Genomic DNA, 12,145 nt, shown 5'->3' with positions numbered 1-12,145 from the left:
ACAGGAGGTGTATTCAAGTCTACCGTATTGTAGTTTTGTACATGTATTGATATTTAACAGGCGTTTTATCAATATCATTATAAATATTCTAAAACTGTGCTGTGACCTTTATATGTGGGCGTTGCTCTAGACATAATGAAACAAACGTCTTTTCAAATAAAAGACTTAATTATCACCACTAACCAACGATTGTTACTTTTGTTCCAATCCAAATATGTGTTCAGCTTCATTTTCGTTTAATTTTTAGTTTTAAAATGTGTCGGATAAGCCATAGATCAACTAAGCCTACTGTCGTATTGTTATCATTATTATATTCGAAACATCTTTTAAAGACACAACCATACAAATAAGAACAACAACAATATAAATCCAGATGGTGTTGCCATTGACAACAAGTTTACTCTCAAACACTTTGTCGCGTAACTTTACCATCCCGAGGTCTCCGGGGGGTTTAAAATACCCTGGCCGTGTACTTTGTTAATCCAGTGTCATATCAACATTGCCACGACTGTCTCTGCCCGAAATTCAAAAGGAAATCAGTCATATATTACACACATAAACTATGTGCTGCTGGTTAGCATACAGCTACTCGCAACGTCATTTTAAATTATATCTGAACGCAATGAGGTTACTTCATAACGCTGCTTCTGTTGTATAAATCATTCCCAGGCTTAACAAGAAATGCATGCTATTATGATTATCTTTAAATGCAAATGGCAGTTACCTACACACTATAAATATGTACTCAAAGCCGGATACAACTATCCATACAGTGTCAGTTATCACTCTAATGTATAATGTGAAAATTGAAATTCTATAAGGCTAGCGAAGCGCGGCAGTTTGTCGTTAGGTTTGTCCCTCAGCACGAGCTGCCAGCTCTAGCCATCACGGTATCTGGTTTCAGTATTTTACTGACACTTAAAGTAGAATTGTAAGCTCTGTTAAAACCCCACTACGAACAATTGGGGTATATCAAGATTCTAATTTTTGTTTTGCTGTGTCTCACATTTCACTAGATATCGGTTTGCATGGTGTTGTAATGATCACTGCGTTTAAATTAGATACCGTATGATTTGTTTACTATAATCCACGAGATCAAAATAACAGACAACTCTGGCTGGGAAAATTGTTATTACACATTTACTTAGTATGCTTTTTGTCTGCATCAACCACGTGTTGTTTACCTGTTTGCATGCGCAGTGGTGTGTAGATGACGCTACGATGAATTGTAAAGGAAGCATTGAGTAGCGTTCACACATATGAACACACATGAATGATTTATATGTCAGCGTCCTGTGACGAGACCTTAAAAGTTAACAGGCTGAGACTACTTGGTACATCAGAAATGGCGATGCTACAGGAGGTTAGTTCGTGGTTCTGGAAAGCTGACCACTGGCTGCACAACACAACATGGGACGAAATCGAAAATCCACCCCCTGGTGTATATTATCCTTTAGGAAGAGACATTCTCCTCCCAAGCATTGCTATTGCAGTTATTCTACTTGGTATTCGACTGGTGTATGATTGGTAGGTATACGCTTAATTTCATGTTATATTTAAGTCCGTATTCGGTCTCCAGCGGTTTTGTTCGGTTCATCGTGTCTGTCTGATAATCCTTAGTCAATGTTGTTGACGTTTCTGTTTAATTTTACTGTTTTTATTTTGCTTTTTTTCAACATTGGTAGTCTACAGATACTGTCTTGTTAAGCCATTTGACATATAAACAATAAACGACCTGTACGATAACAGTACATCTTCGATATTCATGGTTTGTCATTTTCAAGGGACACCTTGAGATGCTTTTATCACAGTTCACAAGCACACTCAGTAATTTTTTTATATGACCTTCTGGAATATTAAAAATGTGATTATTAATCCATGTAAGTTTTATATTTAATTCCATATTGACAAAAAAATGTATGTGTTCGACAGCATTCGATACAGTTTTTATCTTGTTATATTCCTTTTAATTTATGATCATTTTGCTTGGTTCATCGCTGACTGAGGGTGGCAAACTTAAGGCAAATGATATCAACACCTCGCACTCACTTAACTAGATATAGACATCAACTGAACCACTGCTATAGACGTTTTATTATCAATAACTTAATTTCTGAAGCAACAGAATAGTGACAATAATTCATGTCTTATCTGAGTTTCACCTGATTTACTTGTCCGTTCAGACTTTGCGCTTTGTTAATAGGATATTGGTGGTTCCCTTTGCGTTATGTGTCGGCCTGAACTTCAAGAAGCAGTACACCATAGAGAAGAATCCGACTCTAGAAGCTGCGTATGCTGTTGACAAGTACAACGACCAAACATATGCGGAGGTAATCGATGATAAAGCATTACTTTTATGACATTTCCTGATATCTTTAAATACGCTGATATTGAACTTTCCTTTTCTTGGTAGTATGAGACCAGTCTCCAATTTGTATGTAAATACACTAAAGACACAAAAACACTCAATAGTCTGTTCTACGATTTATGTTCTATACTTTTTGCCATGAATATAATCTTCCTCCACCTCGGGGGTAAGACAAAAACTCATAACCCAATGGGTAAGATTCTTTAATGTCTAGCTAGAGGCTTTGACCCGAAGATTGAGATGTTTTGTCTTACTCCAAAAGTTGGGGATGATTATTTTCTCCCACATCAATTTCAAATGGTAATTTAATGAAATGCAAACGTTGACATAATAGTTTCCAGCAAAACAAAGTCATCTTCCGTGATCTGCTAATTTTGACGTGACGTCATTGCATTATTGGCTCACGTTATACAATGGTTATGACAGGAAAATACCCCGTCTTTTCAGAAATATCTTTCTATGACAGAAATGCGGATATCTCTGTCTAATGTGGGAGAAAACTACAGTTAATGTATTGAAGTTATGCAAACCTTTTTCTGCTTCACTTAGACTGGGTTATCTTACAATGATTGTTCAACCTACATTTGCGACATTTAACACTCATATGTCACTGTCACTTCTTGAATTTGACGGGAGACAACACCCGGGTATCAAAGAAACTCTCGTCGTTTCTAGCCACCTTACGTTACTTCCGGTTACTGTGGATGGGTTCACGGTCTCTTTCTTGTTTTGTTTCTACGAGCAGGACATGAAAGATAATTAATGTGAAAGTCACACTTGTTCATGTTCAGGTCATATTTGCAAGACTTTTGAAAGTCTTCAAGACTTTTTTCGAAGTCTCAAAGAGAAATATGTTCGGTTATCCGCTTAAACTAGGACAAAGTAAAAACAAAGGATATATTCACCATGGACACCTTTGAATAAGAACAAGGAGAGTATGACCAGGTGTTCCAAATAAGTTCCTCCAGCAGGTTGTTGGAAAGAATAGGACTGCTGTATTTTACTGCATTTTGTAAAAGGCGACTGATGTGGGGCCCCTGAAGAATCTGCTACCCACATTGCAACATTTTTGATCTTTATCGTTTCTCTCTTCTACACAACCTTTCTGTTTCCTATCGCCTTGCTTGGCAATACCTCGCTTTTGGTTAGTGTTAAATTTGGGGTTGGCAATTGGTTTTGTGCGCAGGCCGGGCATACCAAAGTCATTTAAAATGGTGGTTGATATTTCTTGCTACTTTACCTTTTGTCAGTATAATGAGACCGGTTGAAGTACTGTGTTGCGTGTAAAAAAATGGTTTTCATGTTTTTCTTTCGTTTGGATTAAATTGATTAACTACAATCAATTCAAAAGCTGTTTCTGATGAGGCCCACATGTGGTGTTGGAAATACCTACCATCTTGAAGCACCCAGTTCTATTGTCGTTGGTGGGGGTCTATCATTTATTTTAAACAATGTTTCCTCAGTTCATGTAAATGCCTTTTTTCATTCTTGGCAATGTTTTTTCTTTTCTTTTTCTTTACTTGGAGAATTTTCAAGTATAAACGTCATTCTACTACGGTCAAGTCGTCCATAGAAAATAATAACCAATCTAATATAAGACACATTTTAGCATTTGTAAATATTGACGCTTGTTGATGTTTAGTTATATTTATGTTCAATTTTACCAGCAAGGCCCTGCGATTAAAAAATTAAATAATAAAAATAAAAGAATGTATGACAATGAGTGTGACATTTCGTTCACATTGGGCTTGATTAAGTGGGATCTATTTGATACCAGTGTCGACTGTTACAATGAACCCACGGATATAAACGACGCCACCGGATGCTAACAAGTGGGTATGTTTTCATATGTCATGAGAGAATGAATGCTATCTTTACTCTATTTTTCAAGCCTGGTTAGCTTCCTAGCAAATAGTTTAAGCAGCGTAATCTCAACACATCGTCTATAAAACTCCAGCACTGTTATATTTCTTATATCAGGACAAGTTTATCAAAAACATTATTCGGAAGCTTAATATTGAATGAAAGGAGATATACGTAGGCGTAGGTTTTTTTGTACCAGAAAAGGAAGTCCACGCTTGGTTTATCATTTAGAATATCCAAGCCCAACGGTATGAGGAAGAATTCGATATAAACAATGGGTTTCACACCCACCGAGGGAAATTGATTTTATAGATTTATTAAGGATACATCGAGATAAACATCCTCAAACAATACCGTCTACTATGGTAACCACAGCATCCCTTAGTCTGGTGGACGGTCTGGGGGAAGGTTCTTTTGAAAGGACGAGTTGTAGCATTCCTTGCCTAGCAATAGGCTAAATGTATACAGAATCAAACAAGGAATAATTATTCATACTTTAGCATAGATACAGTATCCCGCATCACCACTACAATGATTATCACAGAATATCGATATTCTGTTAGGGGACACATATTTACCATATGTTGATCAATACATTATTCAAAATGTCATTCACTAACTATTCCGCTTGAACAAGCAAACATCTTTCCGCGGGAATCATTGATGAAACCTTTGAAATTATTTGAGAAATGTATATGTCACTCTTTTATATCCAATGCGGACTAAGTAATATACGAATATGTTACTGAGTTGAATCCTGCCAATGTGTCGGATAAGGATGTACTACACAGGTAGATTCTGTGGAGCGTTGGAATGTAAGCAAACGGATGTATTTTAGCATGAAATAACGGGGACCGAACAGTGCACCACATGAATGTGTGGCACATTAACACTCATAACGCATCTCACATTTACAACAGGATCTGAATTGCTAATTTAAAATACACGCTAGGTACTTGAACATACATGCTTACACAGCACTGTGTTACGTACCTGGAACGTACTGTTAATGTCATTATGTGCTGGCACTAAGGTGTCACGAGATACTCTGTTTGTCACCGATAGCTTGACGTTGCTATCAACAAGACGATTATGTTTGTAAGGGTGTGTGTTTATATATTGCTTGCCGAGTGAGTATGTCATCACTGAAGCTAAAGTCGACCTTTTATCGGTTGACGCTCTCGCTCAATAACCAAACAACAGTCCTGAATAAATCGATGCATTTAACAGAATCATTGTAGTTCGAAATAGGAACGTTTGAAAATGAAACAGAAAGAAAGAAAAACAGCAGAAACTCGAACTCAGAACCTTCATATTGCAAAGTTTCCATTTTACTAATGAAGCCTCACGTTTATTCGCCACAATGCCTTTTAACAACTTGACAAGGTACGTTACCCTAAGCCAGGTAAACTACTTTTGGTTGTTCCATCTTCTTAATAGATAAGATAATACTCCAGGTAAAAATCATTCTCTGAACGGAACTCTTCTTCGCCATTATTATTGATGCAGTGATACACTCTACCTTAAATCGTGCTTGCCCTCGAACACGACCCAAAGCCAGGTTATATGACATCTTGTCACCACAAATTAGGTCATATACCATTCTATAACAGTAAGTAGTGTCAACCACTGCTTTCTCCGGGGATCAAACAAGCGAACCTTAGTTTTCTGTTTCTCCGCTCTTCCAACGGAGCTTGAAGACAATTCTGTTTTTATAAACAATCAAAAGCCTTCCCACAAGGATGCTTTTCACAGACAAATAATGGTTGTCATGGAACAAGAGCAATTTAATCTGCATTAAGTAATGGAGTGAACTCGTATCTGGTCCAAACTAAGCATTGCAATAGAAGGTTATTTAATTCATATAATCATGCAATGTATCCATTAAACGTAAGACTATAACCACTTTATTCCATTTGATATGTTAATTAAGTATCTCTCTAGGGTGCATGTGGTAATTTATCAACAGTAGTACTTTATCTACTCTAGATGAGCTTACCGTGTTTAGTTATACAAATAATCAGGGGAATGCAAAATAGTGCAAGAAATCAGCTATTTCTTTGTAGTTTACACCGCGAGGTCCATTAAAGGGTGTTACGTAGGTAGACATTTCAAATGAATTAATTCATTTAATATGCAAAGGCTATATTTTTAAAACCTCTATGAACATTGTATATTTCCACTGCACGTTCCTCTATAAGCATTACCATAAGAAATTGCGTCAAGTTTCTCCTTCCGCCTCAAGTGACACGAGACAACCGTTAGAAAGAAGCAGTTAAGTGACTTTAGGCTGTTCCAGGCTGATGACACAGACAATTTAACATTGAAAATATAAGGAAGTATCTTTGTTTAGGTCAATAATAACTAAACAGAACAGAATGTCAATATAAGAATTGAACGTCATTTGTGTTAATGTTCATGCCAGTACATGTGTGAACGCAAAGCGGTTACATACATATTTACCATAAAGCCCTAGTTGGCTTCTTGGAATATGTATGTAGCTGATTTGCGCTCATACTATCATGAAATTGAAAACAAATAACTACAATCCTTATATAATTTTAATGTTGACATTTGACTGCTCAAACAATAACCTTCACACTATCTTCTTATTTTTCCTTTTGATCAACTTGATTAATATAGATATATAATATTAACACTGCTCTATACGTCAAACAGCAGTTGCTGTTTAAACATAAAAAAGCTTGAATTACAGTTTTCATTGCTTGTCTGTATTCAAATAAACACATTATGTATTCCCCTACGTTAGACTCTTATCTCCACCTTTACTTTACAACATGACCAACAGGGGGAATGAACTACAAAGCTGTGCAATAAGAGGGACGGTATAGATTCTCCAATCATAAAATACCCTTTCTTGATTGTAACATTGATATATCCCCAGACTATGGGTTAACATGTCGTAATTGAATCAGTATTCAGGAGTGTAGTCCCTGCGATAGGGCGTAAGAATTGTACCTGCTGCCCCCATTGCATGATATTAAGAGGCGAATAAATGTGGGATCTTATCTTTTCTCTTCTTTCTAAACAACTTTCGTCTTCCTTATGTCTCCCTTGACAATGCATCACTTTTGGCCTTTAGTTGAACGTTCGCCCCAGTGAGGAAGGCTTGAGGTTCTGTCCCCTGGCCACGACATACCAGAGTCTGTAAAAATGGTAGTTTCTACTCCTGCTTAACGCTCAGCAATTTAGGAGTGGGACGACTGGTTCGCCCGTTGTCAGTATAATGTGACCGGGTGGGGTGTCCTGCTGGGTGTCTTCGGCAGTATGTTTCAGTTAGGTAGCACTATAAATTCGGCATTAGTTCCGCGCTATCACAAGGAAACAAACACGAACATATCGCAGCCTCCCAAAACACACACGCATAACTACAAACATGCATCTTGCACACAGGGGAGGCCATCCTTAAATGACTATAGGTGTTGATAGGACGTTAAACAATACTAAACCAAAACAAACTATTCAGGAGTGTGATCCTTATATGGTTATTTACGTGAAAAATATCGACTACTGACGGACTTATTTACAAACACGATTTCTTAAGGTGCAGGTTTTTAACACTTTGGACAATTTGTATCATAATCTGGACTATTTTTTTAGAAAATAATACTTGTATGATATTAAGGTAGGAGTATGTGGTTGTGCTCACTAGTGTGCCCTGTTGTTTCTCTTCTTTCAATACTCATTTGCCCTAGATTTGACCTAGATTTGACCTGAATCGCCCTAGATTTGCCCTAGATTTGCATGGCAGGTGTCGTCGATTCTGTCTTTTCCCCTGTTTTATCTGCAGTTAAATCATCAAATATAAACACGGGAATCCCTGACAACTCTACAACAAAATACACATTTTAAAAAGTGGCATTTGGACCGTGGTTTTACTAATTTATTCGTTTTATTGCACTTATTGGTCAAATAGTTTTCCTTAATAGTCAAATATCAATAGCAAAACCAGTAGATTTTATTGCTCAAACCAAGTATGTTATAAACATTATTTTTGAGAGTTGGTATGAAAGTATCTACCCCTAAATGTGATATTATTTATCGACAAGCGATGGTTGTAACTGATAAAATAGCTAGACAGGCATTATATTACCCGAGGCCTCCACAACGGGAGTCATTCGTAACCTAACAGGTTGGAATGTGTTTATCGTCGTGTAAATGTACGTCAGTGTAGTGATCGAGGGAGCAGTGAGGCATCACATCTAGTTTCAGAATCAATTTATCATTGCATAGAGAGGAAATCGCTTGCCTTCGTTGCATTCTTAGACATCCATTACTCGTTCTCAGTTAAGCTTTCCTTGGATAATATTAAGGATGCTATACAAATGGGAGAGTAGTTAATTAATTGCATTTGTATTCCGCTTGAACAATTAGAATTCATTTCTGATTTTGAAATCATTCTAATGTCAGAGGAAACCGATTTCATAAAACTTATTTCCAAGGAGGTCCGTCCTACTCAACGTTCTTCTGAAAAGTGTGTTCATGGTAGAACCTGCCATGTACAGTCAATGCAGTGAGCTGGATCGATGCTTTCACATCGTATACTCTTAGCAATTAACCCAGATCAATTTAGATATGATAACCGCTTGTCACTCGTAGCAAATCTTCAGATAGGTTGTTTGTTTAGCTTAATCACATAATACGTATTAGTACCTGGAATAAATAAGAGAAAAACTGTTTTTACAATGATATCGTTTGAGTAGTGGCACGTTTCATAATATATGTACACATTATTCATAATTAGTTTTAAACTCACCAGTACTCCTGTATGTGTTGTAATTCATAGTATTAAGGGGTTTTATGACTTCCCCTATGTTTCAACAGATCGATTTGAATTTCAACTCTTTTGGCCCCTAACATCACCTATGAGTCCTAGAAAGACGAACTAATGTAAGGTGGAGTGTAGTTCATTTTTGGTATACTGTATCAACTACACAACTACCAAATCGTATCGGTACAGTCAACATGTGTTCATCCTCCTTAACAAAGTCGTGGATGTACACTTAAAAAGGCAGAAATATATACAACGATATTTTTCAAGAGACAAGCAATTAGTAATATACAGCATCTTATATGAGCTTAAGAACAACTGAACAGGAGATGAATCATGACCTACTGCATCAACATGCCCCTAAGTATACGTGGCAGTCGTGTCAGCTGTGTGTTTTTTCGGGTGGTGTTTTACTGATGACAAATTATGATTCCATGTGTTTTTGATACTTGTGACAGGAGTTAGGCAAAAAGACAAGTCTGACAGGGAGACAGATACAGAGATGGTTCCGACACAGACGCAGTCGAGAAATGCCAGGCAGGATGAAAAAGTTCAGGGAATGCAGGTATAACATGAAATTTAATTTTTTTAAAAAAGACTTGTCTCTCCTTAATAGCATATACCTATATTTGACACGAATGATCACGCTACCCTAACAGTTTAAAAGTTACAAATGAAAAGGTTGCACTGAATTGACCTTGGGGTATTAACATAGCATGCCCCCCTTCCCTTCATTCGAATGGGAGACATAGATATTTAATGTAGATGACTTATTAATGACACTGGCGCTTTAAACTTTAATGTCAGACACAAAAATATGTTAATGGGTGTCCCTAGAAAGATATTTCTTACGATAGAACTGACGCCTGTAAAGGATATTGATTTTAACCAACCTGTTAAAGTTGATGACAAATTATCTTGCAAATTGATGAAGTCATCCATTATCATTGAACACATTCTGTCCTTCTTATAACCTTTGGACAGGGCAGGTTATGCTTAATATACCATACCCGGGTGATCGATTTGACAATTGTTTCAGGTAAATTGAATGCCATTAATCTTTTTCATTAAATATCCATATCAGAATGTAAGGCGCGATGTTGTCCTTGTCGGTTGACGCTGTGGTATATTATATTGTTATGTGTTGGGGATGTGCTATATGTTATCCTGATGTGGGGATGTTTTGGTATTTGTTGTTCTGGTGTGGTGACGCCGAGGTATATGTTACTCCTGTGTGATGACGTTGTGGTATATGTTGTCATTGTGCGATGGCGTTGTAGTATATTGTGTCCTTATCTGATGACGTTGTGGTATATGTTCGTTGTGGTATATGTTGTCCTTGTGCGATGCCGTTTTGGTATATTGTGTCCTTATCTGATGACGTTGTGGAATATGTTGTCCTTGTGCGATGCCGTTTTGGTATACTGGGTCCTTATCTGATGCCGTTTTGGTATACTGTGTCCTTATCTGATGACGGTGTGGTATATGGTGTCCTTGTCTGATGACGTTGTGGTATATTGTGTCCTTGTCTGATGACGTTGTAGTATATGTTGTCCTTGTGCGATGCCGTTTTGGTATACTGGGTCCTTATCTGATGCCGTTTTGGTATACTGTGTCCTTATCTGATTACGTTGTGGTATATGGTGTCCTTGTCTGATGACGTTGTGGTATATTGTGTCCTTGTCTGATGACGTTGTGGTATATGTTGTCCTTGTGAGATGCCGTTTTGGTATATTGTGTCCTTATCTGATGACGTTGTAGTATATGTTGTCCTTGTGCGATGCCGTTTTGCTATATTGTGTCCTTATCTGATGACGTTGTAGTATATGGTGTCCTTGTGCGATGCCGTTTTGGTATATTGTGTCCTGATCTGATGACGTTGTGGTATATGTTGTCCTTGTGCGTTGCCGTTTTGGTATATTGTGTCCTTATCTGATGACGTTGTGGAATATGTTGTCCTTGTGCGATGCCGTTTTGGTATGTTGTGTCCTTATCTGATGACGTTGTGGTATATGTTGTCCTTGTGCCATGCCGTTTTGATATATTGTGTCCTTATCTGATGACGTTGTGGTATATGTTTTCCTTGTGCGATGCCGTTTTGGTATACTGTGTCCTTATCTGATGCCGTTTTGGTATACTGTGTCCTTATCTGATGACGTTGTGGTATATGGTGTCCTTGTCTGATGACGTTGTGGTATATTGTGTCCTTGTCTGATGACGTTGTAGTATATGTTGTCCTTGTGTGATGCCGTTGTGGTATATGTTGTCTTTATTTCATTACGTTTTGGCATATGTTGTCCTCGTGTGTTGTACCCAGTGATTTATTTTGCCCTCTTGGTTTTAATATTTTTAATATTTTTCCCGAGTTTGCAAGTAATAAACCGAATAGCTGCTATCATCACTACACAAAGACATTTGTCTTTGACCAGTCGTGTTCAGCTATATAGGTGTTTGTAACAGTAGACTAATGCTGATGCTGGTGGACCATTGGTCTCCAGCACCACATTAACAAAGCATGTAATATAGGTTAACGATGCGTAGAAATATTAATTCATTTTTCGTACTGATTCTTAATATAATATGTATATAAATTGTTCATCATTGTTTAGTCTTTTCTCTTCGTTTATAAAATGGTATTCACTGTTTAAACTTCCAGCAAGCGTATGATATTTTTGAACAGAAACATACACATTTTTTTTTATTATATCTAATTCTGTTGAATTTTATTTTCAGCTGGTATTTCCTGTTTTACACAATCAGCTTCCTTTCCGGTCTGTACATCCTGTGGGATGTAAGTCTGTTTCTAGTACAATATTTATACTCAAGGATAAATTAAACCATACAGAGCTTAAATAATAGGTTTAGGACATGACACGGAGCTACAATGTATAATGAAATGTAAACTAAAACAAATTAATGGACGCAACTCTTACACAAACAGCATTATGTGCCATGGCAGTCAACCGTTAACGTTTTAACATAAGTCACAGATGTCAAATGTGTCCTAATGGGAGAAAACCACACTTAACACATATCAAACATGTAACGTGGTATATAACAGTATCGAGAAAAATAATCTAAAAAGATCACATGTGTTATATAACATGTACCATTACCGGGGG

The 12,145-nt window shown here is 37.1% G+C and overlaps 1 protein-coding gene across 1 annotated transcript in view; it reads left to right on the top strand.

Moving 5' to 3' along the window:
* The first annotated feature begins 874 nt into the window (after window positions 1-874).
* LOC110449461 (ceramide synthase 5-like) overlaps window positions 875-12,145 on the top strand; it is a 23,973-nt gene continuing 12,702 nt past the window's right edge. Inside the window, exons 1-4 of the mRNA XM_021496341.1 lie at window positions 875-1,527; window positions 2,204-2,330; window positions 9,482-9,588; window positions 11,757-11,814. Coding sequence (XP_021352016.1) covers window positions 1,274-1,527; window positions 2,204-2,330; window positions 9,482-9,588; window positions 11,757-11,814 — 546 coding nt within the window. The 5' untranslated portion in view covers window positions 875-1,273. The remainder of the gene's footprint in view (window positions 1,528-2,203; window positions 2,331-9,481; window positions 9,589-11,756; window positions 11,815-12,145) is intronic.

This window comes from Mizuhopecten yessoensis, unplaced genomic scaffold (assembly GCF_002113885.1).
Source record: "Mizuhopecten yessoensis strain PY_sf001 unplaced genomic scaffold, ASM211388v2 scaffold455, whole genome shotgun sequence".
In the NCBI taxonomy this organism is placed as follows: Eukaryota; Metazoa; Mollusca; class Bivalvia; order Pectinida; family Pectinidae; genus Mizuhopecten; species Mizuhopecten yessoensis.
The sequence above is the reverse complement of the archived record's forward strand: the minus strand, read 5'-3'. Positions and strand labels throughout refer to the sequence as shown.